Source organism: Mercenaria mercenaria, chromosome 14 (genome assembly GCF_021730395.1).
Source record: "Mercenaria mercenaria strain notata chromosome 14, MADL_Memer_1, whole genome shotgun sequence".
In the NCBI taxonomy this organism is placed as follows: Eukaryota; Metazoa; Mollusca; class Bivalvia; order Venerida; family Veneridae; genus Mercenaria; species Mercenaria mercenaria.
This window is the reverse complement of record NC_069374.1, coordinates 55,710,549-55,737,929: the sequence shown is the minus strand read 5'-3', so window position 1 is coordinate 55,737,929 and position 27,381 is coordinate 55,710,549. Positions and strand designations below refer to the sequence as shown.

General features: G+C 35.8%; 1 protein-coding gene across 1 annotated transcript in view; it reads right to left on the bottom strand.

Annotated features, from left to right (window-relative positions):
* The window catches only part of LOC123527043 (espin-like), a 52,178-nt gene that overhangs the window by 17,362 nt on the left and 7,435 nt on the right, over positions 1-27,381 (bottom strand). The window contains exons 5-6 of the mRNA XM_053522641.1: positions 25,244-25,429; positions 9,349-9,486 (exon numbers count right to left, since the gene is read on the bottom strand). Coding sequence (XP_053378616.1) covers positions 9,349-9,486; positions 25,244-25,429 — 324 coding nt within the window. The remainder of the gene's footprint in view (positions 1-9,348; positions 9,487-25,243; positions 25,430-27,381) is intronic.

Sequence of the window (27,381 nt, the reverse complement as noted above, 5' to 3'; positions counted from 1 at the left end):
TAAACTGATCTTACAATTTTTGCTCTAGTTTTGTGTTGTTGTGTTGTCCTCTATCTCTGAATCCATATTTTTAAGAAAAATAAATTACATTGCTTATCCATCTAATCGTAAACTTCCTTCTAATTTGGGAATGAACATACACTGTAGTATTATAAAATGTCAGATAATGGCATATTAGACAGAAATGGCTTTTTTTATCTAGCATTATACTATTCTTATTAACCATTATGTAATATATTACATAGTTACAACTTACCTGAAAACATACGTTTTTCTTTCTTGGAATTTTATCCTCAAACATACCAAGTGTTCACAACGTTGATATGATACATACTTACATATAACTTTTTTAACAATTGTGAACCTACACCATGGTCTTAGAAAATGTGAAAGTATTAAGATATTTAAAAATATATTGTGTTAGTGATCATGTAAAGCAAAAATTGTTTTTTCAAAAATGTTATAAAGCGTTAATCAGTTCCTCGTAAGTATCTGACAACTTTTCCACATGGAACAGCCTCTGATTGCCAATTAGATACCTCTGGACAACTAGGAACATTTAGCATTTTTACAAGAATCAGGGGTTTGTAATCTGGCACTCCATCTACTAAGGAAGCTCCAAAGAGGTAAAATTCTAGCAAATTTTATCTACATTATAACGATATACTGTATACAACTCCCCGTCCCCCACCCCCTACCTCTCCCCAGTATATTCCCTCTCCCTAATACCCAAACCCTTTCTATGTAGTGCCTGTGTTCCTTAACTGTGCTTCATTCTATTAAATACTGTAAAATCATTTAATTTTGTGGGCATGAAACTGTGGTTCTAGCTAAAACGTCTATTTCACTGGAATATGAATGCCCTTATTTTAACTTTTGAAAATAAACTGAATGGGAATGGTATTTAATTTTGTGAACCACGAAATCCGCAAAAAGTAGTTCATAATGAATATTAACCCTTACCCTGCTAATTTCTTTAATGAACTTGTCCATCTATCAATCTGGACAGTACCATTAACTGTTACAAGGGGTGCATACCAAAAAGGATACTGACTGAATGGCCGACAGTGCAGGTCATGATCAGATATTTTTTCTAAACATAGAAGTTGTCACTGCTAACAGCTACAGATGGACTAACAAGACAGAACTAGGACTCTTAGAAATTTGTTATGTAGTAGACGATAGAACGTTTGAGAAAATATTTTTTATTAAATCTAATTTAGAACTGTACAGAATTCTACAAAATGTAAATATGCATGTATATGCTTGCAACTGAAAGTACAATATCAGCATATCCTAAGGAATCAACTCAATTTGTCTGTCTATTTTTTGATTGTTTCTCATCAATATTTGCTTGCAGATAATGTTACAACCTGCCCATTAATACAGTACTCCATTACCAAGTTTTTCCAATTTTCTCCACCCGCTAAAATTCTCTACCCGCATTAAATTCCCCACCCGCATTAACTGTTTGAAACATGTTTGCTGATGAAAAAACAAAATCTGTGAAAGTTAATTTCTGAATACTTATTGAATGGCTTACAATTATTGACTGGCAATCTATTTAATAAGTGTATACTGTTATACGGGCATGATCAAGAGCATTGTGTAACCACTAAGGAATCAAACAAAGTCTTGCCACCTCCTGACTAAAAGTCTTGACTGTGTTCTGTCCTCATTAAGCTAACCAGACTGGCTTTCTGATTGTTTCAAAATTACCCCGTGCACAAAAATATGTGCCTTAAGTTATTTTTGAATAAAATCCCAATCAAATGAAAATATTAACATCTGTATCACTACTATAAAATCAAAAGCTGATTAAAAATGGTTGGCAATGCATAAAATTACATTTAATTTTTGTGCAAAAAAAATGGCTGCATATTATTACATTTAATTTTCAAGCAGAAAAAAATTATGATTTTTCAAAACTTAATTAATAATTAAGTAATAAACGTGACTATTATTAAGTGTAAAAATTAACAAGAGCACCGCCTTGCGGGTGCTGACGCTCATCTGATTTTTTTTGTGTAATAGAAATATTGTCCTACCCATGATTTTCTAAGTCTAAAAAGGGCCATCATTCTTGCAAAAAGCAGGATAGAGTTATGTTTCTTGATGTACAGTGTCCACTTATGATGGTGAAAAACTGTTGCAAGTTTTAAAGCAATAGCTTTAATAGTTTATGAGAAAAGTTGACTTAAACATAATACTCAACCAAGAAAATGATTTTCTAAGTCCAAAAGGGGCAATAATTATTGCAAAAAGCAGGATGGAGTTATGTTGCTTGCTGTACAGGGTCAGCTTATGATGGTGAACAAGTGTTGCAAGTTTCAAAGCAATAGCTTTGATAGTTTAAGAGAAAAAGTTGACCTAAACATAAAACTTAACCAAGAAATCTGATATTTTCTAAGTCAAAAAGGGGCCATAAATCTTGCAAAAAGCAGGACGGAGTTATGTTTCTTGCTATACAGGGTCAGCTTATGATGGTGAACAAGTGTTGCAAGTTTCAAAGCAATAGCTTAGATAGTTTAAGAGAAAAAGTTGACCTAAACATAAAACTTAACCAAGAAATCTGATATTTTCTAAGTCCAAAAGGGGCCATAAATCTTGCAAAAAGCAGGACGGAGTTATGTTTCTTGCTATACAGGGTCAACTTATGATGGTAAACAAGTGTTGCAAGTTTTAAAGCAATAGCTTTGATAGTTTAGGATAAAAGCTGACCTAAACATAAAACTTAACCAAGAAACTGATTTTCTAAGTCCAAAAGGGGCAATAAATCTTGCAAAAAGCAAGATGGAGTTATGATTCTTGACGTACAGGGTCTGCTTATGATGGTGAACAAGTATTCCAAGTTTCAAAGCAATAGCTTTGATAGTTTAGGAGAAAAGTTGACCTAAACATAAAACTTAACCAAGAAATCTGATATTTTCTAAGTACAAAAGGGGCCATAAATCTTGCAAAAAGCAAGATGGAGTTATGTTTCTTGCTATACAGGGTCAGCTTATGATGGTGAACAAGTATTCCAAGTTTCAAAGCAATAGCTTTGATAGTTTAGGACAAAAGCTGACCTAAACATAAAACTTAACCAGGCAACGCCGACGCAGACGCCGACGCCGACGCCGACGCCGACGCCGACGCCGACAACCGCTCAAGTGATGACAATAACTCATCATTTTTTTTCAAAAAATCAGATGAGCTAATAATAATGACTACTTTGTAATTTGTTACTGTACCCAAAATGTAGGATAATTAACAGATTCACAATTCAAACTTTGTGGGAGTTGAGCGCGATACTGCCATAACTCCTATAAAATAAAGAAGAAGTTACGACAGTATTGTGATCAACTTTTTTATGATTTAAATTTAATTTAGTGTGTAAGTTCTTACCAACAGTATATTAAAGTCCTTATTTCCTGTCTACAACCTGAACTAACATGGAAATATTGCCAGTCCATAACTTACTAGTATGTATACACATATACATTATAGCTACTAATATAATTATATAGATACTTTATGACTTGACATGTAAACCTGTCAATTAATTGATCTCATGACAGGAGCATATTACAAAACAAGAGACAATTAGCGGTAAGTAATTTAAGGTGTTGTCTGGATACGACATCTATATTTTTCCCATAATAGCATCATATAAAACGTAAGTAATCATTTTACGATTTGTTATGTAGGCAGCATGTGGCTGTATAAGTATGACTGAACGATGGAAAAGAAGAAAATGAAAAATCATTTTGTAGAATTTGTATATTATCTGCTTTTATTCAGAAAATCTGAAGTAAAATATTTGGCTGACATATCATGTAGATCTATTAATAAAAAAAAAATAGCATGATCAGTTTAACGTGATTTTCATATGAAAAATCTAAGACTATGAAAAATTCTGTTATGCAAAATTTTGTCTTAATAAGCTTCATTCTATATGTCTGTAGACGCAAAAATTGTCTGAGCTATTTTTTTTCCTAGAAAAAACAGAAAACATCATACATTTTGAGTTAAAAAAAAGTTTAACTGAATTTTTCAACAATTTACAATAAAACAGAGCAAAATGTTTCAAAGGTTTATAACTCAACCCTTTTTTCATCCAAAATCATACAAAAATTTTAGTGTTAATCTTTTGTGTCAAGAAAATATTTCTTGAATGCTCAGTCACAACCTACACGCTTAAGGTAAAGAACATGCTTGCATAGACTGACATGCTAATGCAACTCAGTAATTCCTACAGTTGAAAAGGACAACAGCATTTAAATGATTAAAAAAATAAATCACTCTTTGCATACAGTCATAGATTAGAACATAATAACTGCAAAATGTTAAGCAACAGCAAAACATATCAAATTTAAAAATAATAAAATAAAATAAATATTTCCATTCACACATGCAATCAATGTCTTTATATCTAATCTTCATTGTAGTTCACCTGAAGACTTACTTTGGTTTCACTTACAAAACTTAACATAACCGTAAAATAGCAAAACTTAACAGAATTATAAACAAGAGAGTCATCATGGACCTTTAACGCTTACTGCTAGTGATGGGCATGTTTCCACTCAGCTGAGTTAAAACAGAAGCTTAACTTAACACAACCATTACAATTTTTCTAAATGTTCTTATCACACTAAAAGTTAAATAGTTTGTCAAGTGTTTCATTATTTCAATACACTTTCCACTTTTTGCGCCAAGGTGAAGATAACTGTTTGACTATGTCAATTATATAATGCTGATTGAAACTTCGGCCAGGTGTTTTCAGATTGGGTACCAGTACTACCCTGTTGTCCAGGAGCAGGACAGTCAAAATCTGTGCCATAATTTATCCAATTTCTTATTTTCTTGTCATCTGATAGTAATTGCTCTGAATCTCCACTCAGACCTTAGCCTTATTTTGATATACAGTACTTCTTTGTATCACTAAACTTTTAATGTCCTCCCATCTTTTGCACATGCCAATATTTCTTTAATGTTATGCTTAATAAATTCTAAGAACATTCTGGCTTAAAATACTCGACATTTTATCACCTTCAATAATCCTTCACTTTCTTTCCTTGGCTACATGTAGTGCAACTAGCGTATAACTATAAAATGATTTTGATTTTATGCCACGTTTTTAAAATTTCTTGCATGTTCACCCATTTTACTGTATTCATTATTGCTTTGTCCCATCCTTCATTATCTGGATATGTCTAGTAAAATTTCAATTTCACATGCATATGAAGAGTACTGTAATTACACATTATACACAAATTTGTACACATATGTCGATGTGTCTTGTCTACACAGTGCAGTATGTGTTATTATTTACCCCGTACCCATATTAAATACATGCATGAATACATTGGTTTTACCTCCGCCGTCAGCTATTGGGTAACTGTGAAAGGAGACACACTCGTGAATTATGCAACATCTACTTAATTATTATTCATGGTTTTAACTTCCATACTGACATTTACCTTTACCATTCTGTATTTCTAAAATGGACTGGTCTTTCATTCAATTTGGCCAGTACAATTTATTATTCGAAGGGGTTTTCAGTGAAAATTTACTGCTTGAAAAGTGAACAGTGTGCAGGCTGATCATTTTCTGCACTGGTCGCAAAGGCAGAAATGCTTGCTACCAGCAGGCTAAAGGTTAAGGTTAAAAAATACTCAAATAATTTTTACTTGAACTTTCTTCTGCTTTGTTTTTGTTTTCCATGACATTTTATTATATTTTAGCTTAACTGTCTCAAAAAATCTTGAACACATCCTGGGAAAATCAATATTTGGGCCTTCTGAAATTAAGGTTCAAATGCACCACCTCCATGTGGTTGGCTGACCCATCCTGTCAGTCTAACATTAACATTACACAAATTTACTATGATGAATTAACACACAGTGGGATTATAATTATGCCTTCCCTATGGGGGCATAAGAAATAAAACATTTTTTATGAGCACAATGTTCTAAAATCTTTTGAGATTTTTCTCCTGAATGACTTTGACCTTTGGTTACAGATGATACAAGTAGGTCAAAGTAATAATGTCAAAGTCATTAAAGCTACAAACAGATCCACAGAACAACTTTTAAGACTAATGTATACACTCCTTAAATGAACAATGTATCCTGTTATTCAAATTCTCCTTTCTGAAATAATTGCATCTTCCTCATTACTTCAATGTTAACAGTGACATGCCAATAACTCAATTTAGATATTCTGAAGAGCTCATGGACCTCTCCTGAAAGGAGGCTAATATGGCCTAGATTCAACTAGAAGCTTTTGTAAAAAAGCGCATAGTCCTCCAGTGCATAGATGTATAGGCAAGAAGTAAATAGGGGCCTCTGTGACCTTGACCTTTAATAGAGTGACCCCAGAATCGATAGGAATCATCAACTCTGCATGACCAATCATCCTATGAAATTTTAACATTCTGGATCAAGTGGTTCTCAAGTTATTGATTTGAAACGGTTTTCCATGTTCAGGGCCCTGTGACCTTGACCTTGAACAGAGTGACACCAAAATCAATTGTGGTCATCTACTCTGCATGACCAATCATCCTTTGAAGTTTCAACATTCTGGGTCAAGTGGTTCTCAAGTTACTGACCAGAAACCGTTTTCCATGTTCCATGTTTAAAAGAGTGACCCCAAAATCAATAGGCGCCAACTACTTTGCATGACCAATCATCCTATGAAGTTTCAATACTTTGGATCAAGTGGTTCTCAAGTTATATATCGGAAATGGTTTTTAATGATCAGGCCCCTGTGACCTTGACCTTTAATAGAGTGACCCAAAAACAACAGGGGTCATCTACTACAGCAGCCCTACCACCCTATGAAGTTTGAAGGTTCTAGGTCAAATGGTTCTCCAGTTATTGATTGGAAATGAAGTGTGATGTATGGACGGACGGACTGACAGGGCAAAAACAGTATGTCTTCCCCAACTGGGGGGAGACATAATTACTGTAAAAGAACATATTATTTTCACTGAATCAAAATTTCGCAAATTTGAAATTTTGAGTATGTTTGGTTTAATATCTGCCAAATTGTTAAAATGGTGTCATACTTTAATTTGAAATATACTAATAGTAATATTTATGCGAGGATTAATTTTCGCGAGATGTAGGTCCTCGTGAATATAGCGAAAATTAAACCCTTGCTACAATTTCTGCTTTTACTGTAGCATTTAGTTTATTCTACTCAGATTAGCGCCATCTTTTGTATTTTGGTTATGTATAGAAGTCATTCTATCTAAAAATATTGCATGCTGCTTGATGTTCTGAAATTGCAGTAACTTCAACAAACACAGTGTTTTTAATGAGAGTATCTGAAACTTCCTCTCAAGTAGGATGGGTAGAGAATAAAAGGTTTTAGAAAAGACCTATTTTTGTTAAATCTAATAAGGGTCATTTTTTCTGTCAGGGACCAAACTTGGGTTTGTAGTTTAATGAAAAATGTCTTACATCTGGCAACTGGGTATGAACAAAATACAAAGTTTAATATTTATGCGTCACTTAAAACGAACTGTGTGTCAGTATGGAAGTTATACTATGTTGTATTATGATAAAATAAGTTAAAATCTACTTAATTAAATGGTAATGAATAGTGACGCATCATTTGAGATGTACTTATTTGGTAATATCGAATTTAAATGACCTTTTTGACCATAACTGGACATAACTATATGTTTATTTCTTTACTGGCCGCAAATGATTCTGCCCCTGTAACCAGTGCAGACCAAGATCAGCCTGCACCTCAGTGCAGTCTGATCATGGTCTTCACTGTTTGCTATTCAGTCAGTAAGTTCTATTGAACAGTCTCCTTCAAATAATAAATGGTACTGCCCAAACTGAATGATGGACCAGTCCATTTTAGAAAATTAGCAGGGTAAATGTTAAAAAATCAATTAATTTATTAATTGAACATGTGGTCCCGGGCCTTTTTCCTTACCATGCTAAATTTCTAAAATGGACTAGTCCGTCATTCAATTTGGGCAGTACTACTTCTTCTTCAAAGTTGTGTTCACTGAAAATTTACTAAATGAACAGCAAACAGTGCAGATCATGGTCAGCCTGCACAGACATTAATCTTGGTCTGCACTGGTTTTAAAGGCAAAATCAACTGCTGCCAGCAGGCTAAAGTTTACAATTTATTAATATCATAGGCCATAAGGGCCATTTTGAAAGGGGTGATACCAAAATAGTACACATCGAAAATGATGCACCACTCTGGAGCACTCTGCAAGATGAAAATAAATGGTACATAATCTGATATTGGTTGTACCTTTATGTATAAAGATTAATAAAGCTATAGTCTATGTTGAAGTCTTGAATCCAAAAAACATCAAATAATTTTGAAAGGTTTTCAACCAGAATCACAAAATCAGAATTATGAAATTATGCTTATGTGTAAAAAAGCCTATAAGCTTCGATTTAAATCAAAATTTGGCATCTATTTGGCTTCATAATGTGCAATACTAGAAGCATATAAAAAGCAATTTGTGCAGTTTCATGGTGCAAAAACACTCTTTACCTTTGGGATTTAAAACCAGACACCACTAAAAATAATGTTCTCACTAATTTTTTTTTCGAGTTATAAAATTTACATGGCTGATATTTTAATTCAGGTATCAGTGACCTACATCACAGCAAAAGCTACCATATGGCAAAATGATTTATTTATTTATTTATTTTGTTGGGTTTAACGTCGCACCGACACAATTTTAGGTCATATGGCGACTTTCCAGCTTTAATGGTGGAGAAAGACCCCAGGTGCCCCTCCGTGCACTATTTCATCATGAGCGGGCACCTGGGTAGAACCACCGACCTTCCGTAAGCCAGCTGGATGGCTTCCTCACGTGAAGAATTCTACGCCCCAAATGAGGTTTCGAACCCACATCGATGAGGGGCAAATGGTTTGAAGTCAACGACTCTAACCACTCGGCCACGGAGGCCCCATATGGCAAAATGATGTCAAGTCATTATCATTGTTTAACTACAATTCTTATTCATGATTTTGTTTACTATCTAAAACCTTTAAAACATTATTTTACTGTAGATATTTGGACTTTATAAGTGTAGTGTGATTAATAGAAGCAGGAATATCAGTGAAAGATATTTTTTTTAAAAAGAAGCGATAAAGAATTCACAAAAATTGCCAAAGTTTGCTAAAACTGTGAAGTCTCAACCAAGATTAATGTTTGCCATATGGTACCTTTTGTTGTGATAAAGTTCAAAAGTTATCTATTTGTTAAATTATTTCATAAACTTCTATGACAATGACACCACAATAAAATATGATAAAACGGGAATTAAAGGGAGACAAATCAAATAAATACAAAAAAGTGGTGAAGGCAAGTGTTACCTGACTTTGGGGTTGGAAAGTTTCAATCAAATTTGCACATTTGTCGTTGAAACATTTACGGGCTAGTTCGGCAGCTGTAAGTCCGTTGTTATCTGTAATCTCTGTACTACAACCGTTACTTATCAACACTTTCACACACTGAAAATACAAAACATATTTGTTGTTGTTAAAATTGGGTTTTAAGTAACACAGACACAATTTTCTGGTTGAATGGCAACTTTTCAGGTTTTCATGATGAAGGAGACACCAACTTACCAACACTTTCTTACACTGAAAATAAAAAAAAAGATATTTGTTGTTGTTATCATTGGGTTTTTTAAGTAATACTGACACAATTTTCTGGTCAAATAGCAACTTTTCAGGTTTTCAATGATGGAGAAGACACACACTTCTCATCACGTCCACAGACTGGAAATAATAAGCAATGGATACAAGGTGTGAATGATATAATTATATACAGTTTACGCTATTGGTGGTGGTCTTCAGTCACAATGATGCAATTTTTAGGTTATACATGTATAGCAACTTTTCACATTGTGTGATGGAGGAAGAACCCCTGGTGCCCTCTGGGCACAGATGGGGATGGATAGAACCTGCTTTTTTCTGTAAGTCATCTGCATGGCTTCTTCATGTAAAAGATTTCTAAATCCCAAGGTGGGATTAAAACACAAATTGATGACAGCAAGAGATTCAGAAACCTTTTCCACCAGGCAGCAAATGTTCCAAAATATTTTGGTAAATTTAACAGAGTTAACCTCGGAGTCGATGGGACAGTCACTGTCTAAAGTTCCTACTTTAAAACCTGAAGCAGCTCAATTGTAAAGAAGCCTAAAGTATTCTTTTCAAGTCTAGCTCTTTCGAAAAACCAGTTAGTGTTGATGTTCTATATGGAAGCTGAATACTGGCTTTAATTGGGCATCACACTCACAACCATTGATTGAGCAACTTGGACATTTCTGAGCAACAAAAACCAAAGAAGTGTATTCCAACAGTGGCACAGATATACAGTTGAACCTGCCTCTGCAGCCACCTGTATTCAACAGCCACTTGCCTTAAACAGCAAGTCAGCTAGTTTTCTAAATTGACTTTGTACTGTCAAACCTGTAATAAAGACCACAACTAACTCAGACCTGCACTGCATTTCCTTTTCCTGTTTACACTGTAACATATAGTGCAGTTTCAGCCTAATAAGATCACTTTTACCATTATCCAAGTATGGTCTTTACAGACAAGTTTCACTGCATTTGTAGAGAGTCAAGAATATACCTATAAAACTTATTAACCCTTAGCCTGCTAAAATTCTATGGCTGAAAGCGAACAGTGCAGACCTGAAGATCAGCCTGCACATCCATGCAGTCTGATCATGGTCTGCACTGTTCGCTATTCAGACAGTAAATTTTCAGTGAACACCCCTTCAAATAATAAATGGTACTGCCCAAATTGAATGATGGACCAGTCCATTTAAAAAATTTAGTGGGCTAAAGGTTAAATCTATCTAAGGGGCCTCCGTGGCCGAGTGGTTAAGGTCGCCGACTTCAAATCACTTGCCCCTCATCAATGTGGGTTCCAGCCTCACTCGGGGCTTTGAATTCTTCATGTGAGGAAGCCATCCAGCTGGCTTACGGAAGGTCGGTGGTTCTACCCAGGTGCTTGCTCGTGATGAAAAAATGCACGGAGGAGCACCTGGAGTCTTCCACCACCATCAAAGCTGGAAAGTTGGCATATGACCTAACTGTGTCTATTCGATGTTAAACCCAACAAAATAAATAAATAAATCTATCTAATAATGATTGCTTGATACTAGATTATCTTTTATTCTGCAGCTTCAGCATAATTTATTTACTGTTTGTTTATCAAGTCTGCTACAGACACAAGGTCATCATTTTATACCAATTTTTCACCAACTTTTTGACTTCTGTATCAAATAAACCTAGGATTAATTTTAAACCAATCTGACTTAAGTACTTGATCTTCTAAACGAAGATCTGAGAACGACCCATTCACATACGCCTTCCGTATATTTTGGATTTCCAGTATTGCTATTTTTATTTTAACCAATCAGACGACTTGTTCCAATTTCAAAGAGTAAGAAAAATGTGCAGTCATTCCAGGGCTCGAACCCGGGACCCCTCGCTTACAAAGCAAGTAGCCTACCGACTGAGCTAACCGGCTATCTGATACATTTTGACATAAGAATTGTAAATATCAAAAGTCAAGGATACAGGTAGATTTGCAAAATATTGTAAGTTAAGCTCTGATTGGCTAGGGAAAGGTTCGTCAGAACGAGGCTATGAATAGGTCGTTCTCAGATCCTATGCGTAGCGTAATAGGAGATGTACTTTAGTCAGACTGAATTTTAAACCATCCTGTCTCGGGACAGTTATTTAAACATAAATCCGTTTAAAGGTGGTTAATCAAATTTTTGTCGAGAAATGGATTTGCTCCAGATTTTTACACTAACTTAATTTCACTGAGTGCTTAATACATGTTAGATCTTCACTGGACGTAATGCTAAAACTTGATTTTCTTATCCAGGCTCCCTAACTAAGGGAGGAAATATTTAAGCATATAACTTATTAACAAAGCGGTATGGATATGGAACAACAAGTCAACTCGGTGTGCCGGGCTGGATATGCACAACTTCGCAGAATAGGTCACATCAGACAGTATCTCACCAGTGATGCCACAAAAACCCTTATAAACAGCCTGGTTACTTCACGGTTAGACTACTGTAATGCCTTGTTAAGTGGTATACCAAACAGCACACTTAACAAGTTGCAACATATCCAGAACACTGCAGCTCGCGTAATCACTAAGACGCCCCGTCGCAATCATATAACACCGGTTCTGAAGGAGCTTCACTGGTTGCCAGTGAAATACAGGGTGCAGTACAAGGTTCTGACCCATACCTTTAAGGCTTTACACAATCAGTCCCCTGCCTATATTAGGGATATGCTAGAAGTGTATAAACCGGTCAGGACCCTAAGATCACAAGACATGCTGTCACTGGTTATGCCAAAATCTAAAACCATGATGTATGGCAATCGCAGCTTTTTGTGCACTGCTCCAAAGCTTTGGAACTCCCTTCCTGTCAAGATCAAGGAAGCTGACACGCTAGCTGCTTTCAAAAGCCTGCTCAAAACCCACTTCTTTGTACAATATTTTGTTAACTGACCGATACATTTATGTTTTTATCTTGTATTAAATTATACTTGTTTTCATTCATGATTTTTGTTAATGTGGAATGCATTATCTTTGTATACGTATTTGTTTGTATTTTTGCAATTTATTCTGTAAAGCACTTTTGAACGTGTACAAGTGCATGAAAAGAGTGCTTTATAAATGTGGTATAATAATAATAATAACAATAAATTTAACAAACATATTTTGCCTTCAGAGTGATATAATTATAAGAAGTACTGTATGCTAAAATATTTCCTTCTTGAATAAGAAAATCAAGTATAGTTTTTGAGAAAAGGTGACCTAAACAAAAATTTTAAGCAAGAAACAAAAAATTTTAAAGTACAAAAAGGGCCGTAATTCTAACAACATGCATATCAGAGTTATGGGTCTTGGCCTACATAGTCCCCAAATTAGACTAATGATGGTAAACAAGTGTGCAAAGTTTCACGGACATCACCGTCACTCACTCGCTCAGACTGATCTTGGTCTGCAAGTGTGCAAAGTTTCACAGACGTGCAGACTGATCTTGGTCTGCACTCACAGTTCGCTATTGGCAAAACCACTTACTGCCTGAGCAAACTAAAGGTTAAATAAATCTTTTAAAACAATATACCAAAAATGAAAAATGTCATAAAATGTTGCTAAATTGTGACAGACCATCTATCAGTGTCGTAAGCATTCAGTAGAATAAATAATTATTACAATACACACATCATTTACAAAACTAGTCATTTTTCAGTTATTCAAACATTTTTTGAAAATAAACATAAGAAAGATTCACTGCATTTTTCAAAGTTGTCTATAGATTTTAATATATTTATTCTCTCCTCAGGAAAAAAAAATCGAGAAAAATCTGAGAGTTAAGGGACTTATGTCAAGACTTAATGACAAAATATATTAATTTTCAAAACACATGAAAACTTCTGAAAATTATTTTTAAAAAAATAATAATTAACTCAATTATAGCTAAAACTCTTTAATCATGATTTTTGTGTTTATATTTGTATAGTGAAGTACAGACATCCAAAGGTACATTCTCATTAAAAAAATAAACATTTTTTACATGAACCTGGAAGTGAGTACCTTTAACCCTCATCATGCTAGACATGACTGATTCTGCCTTTGCAACCAGTGCAGATCATGATCATCCTGCACATCCGTGCAGTCTGATCATGACCTGCACTGTTTGCCATTCAGTCAGTATCTTTTTGGTCACCTGTATGCACCCCTTTTAACAGTTAATGGTACCGTCCAAACTGAAAGATGGACAAGTTCATTATAGAAATTTAGCAGGGTAAGGGCTAGATACATCTTTTCGTAATATTATCATTTGTATAACTTTATGTAGATATTTTATAAAAATCCCCAGTATAACTGTAATCAACAAAGATAAACCTTGTTCTTTATATATCTGTAACAACTCAGGCATGTGCTCATGGATCTCAAAATTTTGAAATATTTTATAATCAAATATAACTCTATCCCACATAAAACTGACAAGCTACAGGATTGCAAGATTTAGTCTAGTGTTTACAACTAAGTACAATTTATATAAGCATTGAATGTATTAAACGTATTAAATATAGGGCAGTATATATTTCAGCCAGTGTATATACTCAACATGGATATCATAAATGAAAATTCTGTAGATCAGGTAAGTACCATTACATTAAATTAAGGCTGCGATTGTTTATCAAATAAAGTATCTGATTCCTTAGATCTAAAATCTCTTGTTAGCATCAAGTTTGGTCAAAAATTCCATCAGAACTAATCAATGATCAAATCATTTTTCTACTGATTAAATGACCGGCTATTTATAATCTCGTTAAATTTATAAGATTAGACCTGAAGTGACCTTCTATGCAGTCATTGTAAGTAAGTTGCTAGAAGGAGCAGGATAATTTTTGACACAGAAAAAAATGTCAGGACAAATTATTCATACAGGCCTTTATATAGGCCTAAGTTATACATACTTGTATGTCAAAACTGTATGCACAAAAGGGCCCAAAATTGGTGAATAAAAGTTCCTCTCCTCTCCTCTCCCCCCCTCCCCTCCCCTCCCCTCCCCTCCTCTCCTCTCCTCTACTCTACACTACTCATATTTCTAAAAGTACAGACACAGATCAATGTATTGCCACAGGCGGACCCATAAACCACATCCTGGTCAAGAATAAAATTATGTAAATTACCTGAGAAAATGCAATGTGGTGACATGATATAAACTCATTTTCACCTTAATTGATAAACAGTCCATAATTATTAACCATTTGTACCAATAACAGGTAATTATCATCCAATTAGAGAATGTTTACTGTTGGTGAGTGACTTTTTTTTGTGCATCACTCCATGAAATAAGATCCTGCCCAACTTATAAAATTCCCATTTACTTCATTTCAAAAGATTAATTACTTATAAAATAGCCATAGTGAATAAATGCCCTACTCAAGAGCAATATTCTATTTAGAATTCAGAGTACTCATTGGCAGAGCTTCTAAAGCAATGGAATAAAAAAAGAACAGTGTTCTGGAAAGTTTAGAACATGTACAGACTAATCTAAATATAACCAGGTGCAAAAAGAAGTTCCTACCCAATACTGATGCTCTCAATAGGACTGAGAACCAGAACAGTATGCTGTTCTAATACTTCTATTTTACTACTTATAAGATGTTAAAACACTGTTTCAGAATGTGAAAGGAATATTCCAAATACATTGCTATCATGATTTTATCTGCATAATGGTGATAAAATGATCAAAACATATATGAGCTGCACCATAAGAAAACCGACATAGTGCATTTGCGCATCTGCACAGTCTGGTAAGGATCCATACTGTTCGCTTTCAAACCCTGTTACAATTAGAGAAACCATTAACAAACAGTATGGATCCTGACCAGACTGCGCGGATTTTGTCCGATTTAGCTTGTATTTGGTTTGGCACTTTTTTTCATCAGTATTTCAGTTTTAATGTTATAAGTAACTAGTGTTCCTGGATTCTGTATGAGTACTGACGTGTTCTCTACTGGTAACTGCCCACTTCTCCACAATGATGAATGAAAGGTCATGGATGGCCAAATAATATGCTTTCTCTCCCTCTACTGAGCTACAGATTTGAGTATATGTCTGAAGAATCCTGAATAACCCTAGAAAATAGCTATACAAAAAGATTTTTTATGTTTGTATAATTACTACAAACAGGTAAAAACATGCCACATCCTTAAAACTTATTGTAGTTAAATACCAAGGTCTAGAAATTAACATTTTATTTAGAATATCAAGTCAGGTCACATCTCCACTGTAAGTTGTATTCATATTATTCTCATTTTTTACAACATTTTTGTCATTTCATTGCCACTAGTACACAAAGTTCAACATTTATCATTTAGAAGGTGGTAAATTAGGTTCAAGTGACTTTCATCTGACATTTTCTGTTTACATGTATTTGGAAACTGTTCAACTTGACAAAAATACCTTTATCATCTTCTAAAACAAAATTCAACAAAGTTCACTTTATTATTTGTTCTCCAACATATTTTTCAAAATATAAAGGCCTTCCCAGCTCTAAACAAAAACTATTTAATGCTATGGTAAAACCTGAAGTACTAAGAATATGTCTCATATGGACTATTATGCCAGCAGCTCTGAAAGAGTGAGTGACCTTTATGCCATTTTGTTTAATGGAAGTGATTCTACATGTAGTTGGGAACCTCCATGACTGAGTGGTTAAGGTCGCTACAAAGGTGCCTAGGTCTTTGATACAAAGAGTTTCAGAAGTTGCATAATAAACAGAATTACAGGCATCAATTTAATCAAGCTCCACAGACATCTGCAGAAGGGTTTGACTATCAAGTACATGTAGTTCTTATGTTACATTAGAAATATACTGGACAAGGATGGCACTATAGTTTATTAATGTTTAATATTCAAAGGGCAATAACTCAGTGAAAAATCAGCTGACTGCAACACGAAGAGAATATGCGCATCTCCTTTTATGAAGTTTAAAGAGTTGTTGAGGAATACTCTGGACAAGAAATGGTACTATTATATTCTATTAATGTTGGATAATCAAAGGGCAACTAGAAAATGCTTTTGTAAAAAAGCGCATGTCTCCCCCTATGCAAAGTCCTATAGGCAAGAAGTCAATAGGGGTCAGGAGCGAAAGTCAAAGAGACACTGATGGTTGGCTGCAATAGGGATCATCTACTTTGCATGTCCAATCATCCCGCTAAATTTCAACACTTTTGGCCTAGTGGTTCTCAAGTCACTGTTCAGGCTTCTGTGACCTTGACCTTTGATCAAGTGACCTCAAAATAAATAGGGGTCATCTACTCTGCATGTCCAATCATCCTATTAAGTTTCAACATTGTAGGTCAAGTGGTTCTCAAGTTATTTCCAAAAAATGATTTTACATGAACAGGCCACTGTGACCTTGACCTTTAATAGACTGACCCCAAAATCAATAGGTGTCATCTACTCTGCATGTTCAATCATCCTATGAAGTTTCAACATTCTGGGTCAAGTGGTTCTCAAGTTATTGATCGGAACTGGTTATCAATGTTCAGGCCCCTGTGACCTTGACCTTTAACTGAGTGACCCCAAAAACAATAGGGGTCATTTACTCTGCATGAACAATCATCCTATGAAGTTTCAACATTCTGGGTCGAGAGGTTCTCAAGTTATTGACTGGAAATTGTTTTCCATGTTCAGGCTCCTGTGGCCTTGACCTTTAACAGAGTGACCCTAAAATCGTTAGGGGTCATCTACTCTGCATGACCAATCATCCTATGAAGTTTCATCATTCTGGGTCAAGTGGTTCTCAAGTTACTGACCGGAAATGGTTTTCAATGTTCAGGCCCCTGTGACCTTGACCTTTCACAGAGTGACCCTAAAATCGTTAGGGGTCATCTACTTTGCATATACAATCATCCTATGAAGTTTCAACATTCTGGGTCAAGTGGTTCTCTAGTTATTGATCGGAAATGGTTTTCAATGTTCAGGCCCCTGTGACCTTGACCTTTGACAGAGTGACCCCAAAATCAATAGGGGTCATCTACTTTGCATGTACAATCATCCTATGAAGTTTCAACATTCTGGGTCAAGTGGTTCTCTAGTTATTGATTGGAAATGGTTTTCAATGTTCAGGCCCCTGTGACCTTGACCTTTAATGGAGTGACCCCAAAATCGATAGGGGTCATCTACATTGCATGTACAATCATCCTATGAAGTTTCAACATTCTGGGTCAAGTGGTTCTCTAGTTATTGGTCGGAAATGGTTTTCCATGTTCAGGGCCCTGTGACCTTGACCTTTGACAGAGTGACCCCAAAATGAATAGGGGTCATCTACTCTTCATGACCAATCATCCTATGAAGTTTCAACATTCTGGGTCAAGTGGTTCTCTAGTTACTGACCGGAAATGGTTTTCAATATTCGGGCCCCTGTGACCTTGACCTTTAATGGAGTGACCCCAAAATCGATAGGGGTCATCTACTTTGCATGTACAATCATTCTATGAAGTTTCAACATTCTGGGTCAAGTGGTTCTCTAGTTATTGATCGGAAATGGTTTTCCATGTTCAGGCCCCTGTGACCTTGACCTTTGACAGAGTGACCCCAAAATCAATAGGGGTCATCTACTCTTCATGACCAATCATCCTATGAAGTTTCAACATTCTGGGTCAAGTGGTTCTCTAGTTATTGATCGGAAATGGTTTTCCATGTTCAGGCCCCTGTGACCTTGACCTTTGACAGAGTGACCCCAAAATCAATAGGGGTCATCTACTCTTCATGACCAATCATCCTATGAAGTTTCAACATTCTGGGTCAAGTGGTTCTCTAGTTATTGATCGGAAATGGTTTTCAATGTTCGGGCCCCTGTGACCTTGACCTTTGACGGAGTGACCCCAAAAACAATAGGGGTCGTCTACTCCAGCAGCCCTACAACCCTATGAAGTTTGAAGGTTCTAGGTCAAATGGTTCTCCAGTTATTGCTCGGAAATGAAGTGTGACGTACAGACGGACGGACGGACGGACGGAAGGACGGACGGACGGACAGGGCAAAAACAATATGTCTCCTGGGGGAGACATAATAACTCAGTGACAAAATCATCTGACCAAAACATGACGTTAATTGAGAAGGAAGCTTGCTATGAAGTTATGATGAATTCTAGCTAATGGATGCTGAGGAATACTCCTGACAAGAAATGGGACTACAGTGTACTATTGTTGAATAATCAAAAGACAATAACTCAGTGAAAAATCATCCGACCAGACATAAAGAAATAATGTGCATTTCCTCTTGAGAGTGAAGCTTCCTATGCAGTTTCACTAAATTTCAGCCAGTGGTTACTTAAGAATTTTTGGGAGCATAATAAAACCAAGTAGGCTATTATCTTAGGATCTTCATATAGTTTTATTATCCCTTCCAGTCCAAATCAAACTGATATTGTATTCCTTAGATCCATCAGGAAAAGTATTTACTGTTTATCATAATACAAAATCTGAGAAATTAAAAACAAAATAATATTTTACGTCATCACCAATATGGCCAAGTTTGTAAGGATTCTGAATCTGTATGCATAATTTTGAATTAAGCGTGCAATGACAGTCAAATCAATATAACGAACCCTGACTTTTTTTTTTACAAACTTTAACGACCTTCAGAACCAAAACGTAATTTGACAACAATTTTGGACCTACCTTTCCCATTGACTGAATGCTGTAACAGGTTGCATAAAATTACCAGGTCGCATTTAAGCACTGCTGACGTGACAAAAAGTTATAGAGGAAAGCTGGTCACAATGATTCCCCATGGGATTACATATCTTACTTCCATACATTTCAATCACTAATCCTAATTAATAGCCGTATATATAAAATTCGGGCAAAAAAGCTTTTTTAATTCAGTAATCATCATTTAAATCAATATCATATCAAATACTCCTTGCTTTACAGATAACAGATCTTCTCAATATGACAAGTATGGTTGCCACGGAAACAGTTTCAGGAAATACAGCAGGTGATCATACGAGAAATGCCAAGAGACCACCGTTCAGGTAAATCACATAGAAATAGAAATTAAAAGCCTTTTCATGCAGAAATTCTATCAGCCGACAAATCTGCCGATGTATCAGCTCTAAAATTGATATTGATTACATATTCAAATTCTCACATTTACAGACCAATGAAAGTAAGGTCGGACTAGATATGCTCACCTGAGACTTATTGAAAAAACAAAAATAACTAATTTGATTTTCAAAAATGTACACCAGTCTGACACTGGTAAGTAACAAAAGAAGCAAAAACCTTGTTCATTTAGTTACTGTATGTCTGTCCCGTTTAAGGTATTAGATACCTAATAGAAATGTTTACAAAATAGAATTTGCTTGATACATTCTTAAAAGTTTACATTGTTTTGCACTGTGTTTGCAGAGAATTCATTATACCATTAATTTTGATGAAAGAAATGCAAACTATTGGTAAACAATTGTAAAACACAAAACTGTCAGTATCATTGATTTCTAGAGTGCCTCGAGTAAAAGCATTTAATGAGACAGAATTCTAACTCCAACATTGAAAAAATAAGGTTGAGTCCTGTGGGCCTGTTTAAAATTTTGTCACTTCATTCACAAATCAGTTTGGGGCAGAAGTAAAACCTACCTACATTTCTTCCACAATGTGTAATCTAAAGAGTAAAGGCAAAATAGAGAATTTGAATAAGGGCTGATATCACATACCCTTGACTCATAGTGATAAACACCACATACCCTTGCCTGATAAGGGTTGATATAAAATTTATAAACCTTGTCTCATAGTGATAAACACAACATACCCATTCCTGATAAGGGTTGATATCACATAACCTTGACTCATAAACACAACATACCCTTGCCTGATAAGGGTTGATACCACAAAACCTTGTCTAATAGTGATAAACACAACATGCCCTTGCCAGATAAGGGTTGATATCACATAAAACTTTTCTCATAGTGATAAACACAACATACCCTTGCCTGATAAGGTTTGATATCACATAAAACTTGTCTCAAAGTGATAAACACAACATACCCTTGCCTGATAATGGTTGATATCACATAACCTCGTCTCATAGTGATAAACACAACATACCCTTGTCTGATAAGGGCTGCTATCACATAACCTTGTCTCATAGTGATAAACTCAATATACCCTTTCCTGATAAGGGTTGATATCGCATAACCTTGACTCAAAGTGATAAGCACAACATACCCTTGCCCGATAAGGGTTGATACCACAAAACCTTGTCTCATAGTGATAAAAAAACATACCCATGCCTGATAAGAGTTGGTATCACATAACCTTGTCTCATAGTGATAAACACAACATACCCTTGCCTGATAAGGGCTGATATCACATAACCTTGTCTTATAGTCATACACACAGTATACCTTTGCCTGATAAGTGTTGATATCACATAATGTTGTCTTATAGTCATAAACATGTAGTATACCCTTGCCTCATAAGTGTTGATATCACATAATGTTGTCGTATAGTCATAAACATGTAGTATACCCTTGCCTGATAAGAGTTGATATCACATGACCTTGTCTAAGCAACATAAACACAACATACCCTTGCCTGATAGAGATAAAGATCACAAATTCTAGTCTCAATGAACACAACAAGAAACACTTTCCCAACAAGAATAAAGTTATGAATTTTTTTACCTTGAAAAGAATTACTTTAAATTCATTATATTATCTCAAATTATATCGTCTCAAAATAATAATATAGGACTGCAAAAAAAAGAAAATTGTATCAAATATCACATCTACGTTTACAGTTAATTTAACCAACCTTGTATATATCCTGAACACAATACAAACTGGCTGCTTTAAGGTTTCACAGAACAAAAACAGATTCAAAGTCATACTAACAAGGATGTGTTATCACGCATCCAATCTGTGTGGGAATTATTCTTATCATGGGCCACAAATTCCCGACATGGGATGTTATTTACACTTGACCTTTTCTATCAATACCCATCATTGCTTCAAAATAGTTCTACACCCAACAACGAAAATACTTTGCAATAAAAAAAGTCACCATATCATTTTTGTTATCTTTTTTATTTCAACATGCAATTGTTCAAGGTAGAGCATCTTATCACACAGATATGAGAATATGAGCCGCGCCATGAGAAAACCAACATAGTGGCTTTGCGACCAGCATGGATCCAGACCAGCCTGCGCATCCGCGCAGTCTGGTCTGGATCCATGCTGGTCGCTAACTGTTTCTCTAATTGCAATAGGCTTTGAAAGCGAACAGCATGGATCCTGACTAGACTGTGCGGATGCGCAGGCTGGTCTGGATCCATGCTGGTTGCATAGCCACTATGTTGGTTTTCTTATGGCGTGACTCAGATAAAGTTTTTCTTAGCTATTCAGCAATTTGCAATCTAGGTTTTTAAAGATGTTATATGCTCACTTTTTCTCTAAATTATTTTATTGTAAGATAGTGGTTTGAATTTATTTTTCTACCTTTGCTAATTATATAAACTATCTGTGTTTAACAGTCATTTGTTGAAAAAGAACTTACTGCTTTTTTTTAGTAGCGTTACATTTTCATACTGCAGTAATGGTTCAAATTTTCAAATATGAAATTTGTGCCTAGTATGTCTTTGAACTGATGTGGGGGTGAGTTTTGAGGTAATTGGAGAAGTTATGTGGTAGTGGGAGGAGTAATGTGGTAGTGGGAGGAGTTACGATTCAGATTGAGCAAGTTGATCCCTTTCTTACGAACATCTAGGCACAAAGACCACCTGACTATAGAATCCACATGCTTCATATCAGATTTTATTATTTATAATGTAATTCACCAGGTAACCTGTGATCAGGTACCATCTACAAATACAAAACATTTTTGTTTCTTGCTACTTTTCTAAAATGAACTGGTCCATCATTCAATTTGGGTAGTACCGCTTATTATTTGAAGGGGTGTTTGCTGAAAATCTAATGACTGAATAGTGAACAGTGCAGACCATGATCAACCTGCACAGATGTGCAGGCTGATCTTGGTCTGCACTTGTCGCAAAGGCTGAATCACCTGCCGCCAGCAGGCTAAAAGTTAAAGTAACAAGCAAATTCGATGAATTGGTATCCCCCGCCGAAAGGGTTTGTGGTGAGGAATGGCAAAAAGATATATCCGGCAAAAAGTTAAGGATGTTACTAAGAAGCAAATAATTTTATTAGTCAAAATCAATTTAATAGAAAACAAATGTTTAATTAAAGAGTACATTATAGATGTATGATACTTTGATCCTGACGAAAGAATTTATTTTGAATGGTATAATGTTTACTGTAATAAGCTTAGCTTTTAAAATTAAATGCAGTTAATTGAAATGTGAACTAGAAGTTTAGGTGGAACGAAATATTGTCTTTGGGTGGTTTGGCACCAGGTGTTGCTGTTTAACATGTACATTTGAACTTAAAAGAGCAGATGTCTTTGAGAGAACACAGGTAAGATATCTTGAACATGGCTGAGGGCAAGGTTTGTGCAGTCACAACTTAACATGTAATGTTGAAGGTTTGAACATTTAAAAAAAAAAAAAAAAAGGAATGGAAATATATATATATGTACATATTTATTTTTTTAGGGGGTGCATGGGAACGGGAGAGGAAACAAAAGGGTGAAGTTGGGGGTGTGTGGAGGGGGGGGGGGGGGATACATGATCAGGGGTGGGCATGACTGGGTGGAGAAGTGAGGCGGGGGAATGGTACAACTTGGAAGGTTTGAAAAAAATCTAAAATAAAAATGAAAAAAAAAAATGTTTTTTTTTTCGGGGGGGGGGGGGGGGGGGGGGGGGGGGGGGGTTGGGAGGGGGAGGGTGTGTGACCAAGGCAAGTGGGTGACCAGGTGTGGGTGTGCAACTTCACATGTTTATAATAAATGTTCACAGAAAAGAATGAAAGAAATTTAATGAAATTCTGCCAAAAGGTAAGTTTGTTATGTACAAATATGTGGATTTTTAGACAATTAAAGGGCAATAACTCTGAAGTTACAAAAGAAATCCATACAAAATTGTCTGTGCACAACCACATTATAGTGCTCTAAATTCTGATAAAGTTTCATAGTTCTAGGTCAAATATATCAAAAGTTATGATGCAGAAACTGCCATATCTATAGATCTATAGTACCCTATATAGTTAACACTAGAAACTTCTAAGGACCATAACTCTGGTGTTACTTGGGCAATCTGTCTGAAACTTGATGGGCCTCATAACCTCACAGTGGTGAACATGTATATGAAGTTTGTTTTAAAAAAATTTAAAATAAGGAATGATTTTTTTTTTTTTTTTGGTGGGGGGGGGGGGGGGGGGGGGGGGGGGGATAGGGGGGGAGGTGTGTGATCAAGGTAAGGGGGTGATCAGGTGTGGGTACACAACTTCACATGTTTACAATAAATGTTCATGGAAAAGAATGAAAGAAATTTAATGAAATTCTACCAAATGGTAAGTTTGTTATGTACAAATATGTGGATTTTTATACAATTAAAGGGCAATAACTCTTAATTTACATATAAATCCGAATGAAATTATGTATACACAACCACATTATGATGATCTAAATTCTGTTTAAGTTTCATAGTTCTAGGTCAAATATATCAAATGTTATGATGCAGAAATTGCCATATTTATAGTACCCTGTATAGTTAACACTAGAAAGTTCTAAGGGCCTTAACTCTGGTGTTACTTGGGCAATCTAACTGAAACTTGACGGGCCGCAAGAACTCATAGTGGTGAACATGTATATGAAGTTTTAAATAAATATTCCCAACCAATTCCTAGATATGGCTCTGGACAGACGGACGGAAAAACGGAAGGACGGACGGACGGACAATGCCAAAACTATATCCCTCCGACTTTCGTTGGGGGATAACAAAAATGTCAAAAGACTTAATCCAATGTAATTTCTGGTTACTGGTACTAAGCTACTGAGATCACTGCTCTCACTGGTCAATTTTATTTACATCTTATCTAGATCCTAAGATTGTGTATATTTGTGGAAAAAGGAACCCTGAGGGCAGGGTTTATGTGTGAATAAAATGGCATTGTTGTTTTAGAAGTTGTTGATTAAATATGTCACAGCAAGAAATCTATTTTGATATGATTACTGCTTTGACATGCAAGGAAGACAAAGTCATAAAGGTTTACATGACTATTGCACCCAAATCACCATATCATGAGAGCCCTGACCATGGCAGCAAAAACACACTTTACTATGTTTCTGGTGCATCTACTGAATCAGCCATATTAATACTTAAGCACAAATTGTCTTGTTGAATGAGTTTATAGCATAACAACTGTGGCCGGCTACAGCAATGTCACAAAGACTGTGTTCCTTTTTTATTTTGTTGAGTTTTGAGACAAACTGACAGCTTTCGTAACTGAGGTAACTTTCACAGGGCCTCCATTGGGCCTCAGAAAGTTGTAGCCATTTTTTGAGAGAAACTGCCAAATTGAAGCTGAACTGCTAAAATTTGGCCACATTTTAATATAATTTTTGTAGCCACTTTCAAAATCAGTAGCCAGTTCTTTGAATCTGTACTTTGGGCTACATTGGCGAATGGCAAAGGAGGCTCTGCTTTCAGTATTCTTATGTACAGAAATGTGGCTTCAAGTGAGATTCAAACCACACTCAAAAGATTCCAATATAAATATTGACTATATAGCATATATACCTCTGTTTGGTTGCTCTCTGCTGCATTATGAAGTGGACTGCCTCCGAGGTTATCTAATGTCACTCTGGCCCCGCCCATTTTCATCATCCAATCAATGACAAGGGCATGACCTTGACTTGCAGCATAATGAAGAGGAGTCTCTCCATCAAAATCTCGATCATTTGCATTACATTTTTCTTCACCAACCTGAAACAGTAATGAACAATATATATGGCATTACATCTATGAAAAAATACATGTGCGATTTTAAAGACAAATATACACATATACCATGCTTGAAAAAAAATTGCATTTATAGAAAACAAGAAACGCGGTAATGCCACGAAACCAGGTTTTCAACACTTTTCATAAGAATAAAAAAGTATACTGAATCACAGTGCACCACTTTAAAGCACAACCCTAACCCTAACCTAACCCTAACCCTATTTTTAGTAACAATGACCTTGACCTTGATCCCAGAAACCCCAAAATCAATCCCAAGCTGCAACTTTATATAAGTTTTCTATACACCAAGTTTTATCATGATAGCTCATTCCTAAGTTAAGTTACTGACCGGAAAACCTTTTTCTATTTTAAGTAACAGTGACCTTGACCTTAATCCCAGAAACCCCAAAATCAATCCCAGCCTTTGTCTTGATATAAGCTACAAACATACCAAGTTTTATTCAAATATCTTTACCGAAACATAAGTTATTGACCGGAAACCCTTTTTCTATTTTAAGTAACAGTGACCTTGACCTTGACCCCAGAAACCCCAAAATCAATCCCAGCCTTTGTCTTGATATAAGCTACATACATACCAAGTTTATTCAAATATCTTTACCAAAACAAAAGTTATTGACCGGAAACACCAGTTTGACGCCGCCGCCCGCCCACACGCCCACCCAACGACATACCCCAATCTAATAACTCAGGTTTTCGTTGAAACCTGGTTAATAAACACATAATCATACCATGTATATCTTTTTTTTAAAAATCATAGAATTCGTATACTGAGTTATTTTAATGAAAAATTAACACATGAGAGTGTAATATTAATTTTATGAACAAGCACTGTCCATAAGACACATTCTCGCATACCAGAGGTCTACCGTGGTTCCCCGGATAAACCTCTGGCACATTTCGCCGATATTTGTAGTTTGGTTACATTACAGGTAAAATGTTTCAGCCAATCAGCGTCGTTTCGCGATAAAATGTAGCGAACCAATCGAAATCGTCCATGAAAAACGTCACCGCGTTCTTTCATATCGATGTCAAGTTACGAGGAATATTATTATTTCTTGAGGTAAATTTCTTAGCATCTAATAACAGAAATAAATCTTTATTAATTGCAATCATGGAATATCGCCTTTATCCATCATTAGCAAGTACCTTGCTTACATATTATCTGAAGTTTCAATTCGGCATGCCAAATAGTGGCAGACATGCAAGAACACAAAAGTTCGAGAAGTAGCTTATAAATCACTAGTCAGGCCACAGCTAGAATATACTAGCTGTGTTTGGAACCCTTACACCCAACAAAACATCCACCAGATCGAAATGATTCAGCGGAGGGCAGCGCGATGGGTAAATCATGACTTCTCCCCTTACAGCAGTGTCACAAACATGCTATGTCAGCTGAGATGGCGTACCCTTGAAGATAGGAGATCTGATTCACGCCGCCTTATGTTCTACAAGATAGTGAATGGTTTGGTTGCTGTGCCACTCCCCCCCTATGTCAGCCCCCCATCCCGTCTAACTAGACATATGCATCCCCACTCCTATACCCAGATCCTCACTCCCTGTAATTACTTTAAGTACTCTTTCTTCCCAGCCACCATAGTACTTTGGAATGCCCTTCCAGTACAACTTGTGCAAGCCCCCACCCTGAATCAGTTTAAGCAGGGTGTGACCAAACTTGTACACAATGCTTAACATGATAGACCTGTTTTTAAACTGCTTTTATCTGTATATCCTTCTTGTTTTTAACACTATCAACTGTATTTATACTGCAATACACACCTTGTATAACTTTTACCCTCCTATCCAATCTACTTTTAACTTCTTGTACAGGTGCGCAGCTGCACATAATACTCGCAGAGAGGAGTGCTGCAGTATAGATAGATAGATAGATAGATAGATAGATTAGATAGATTAGA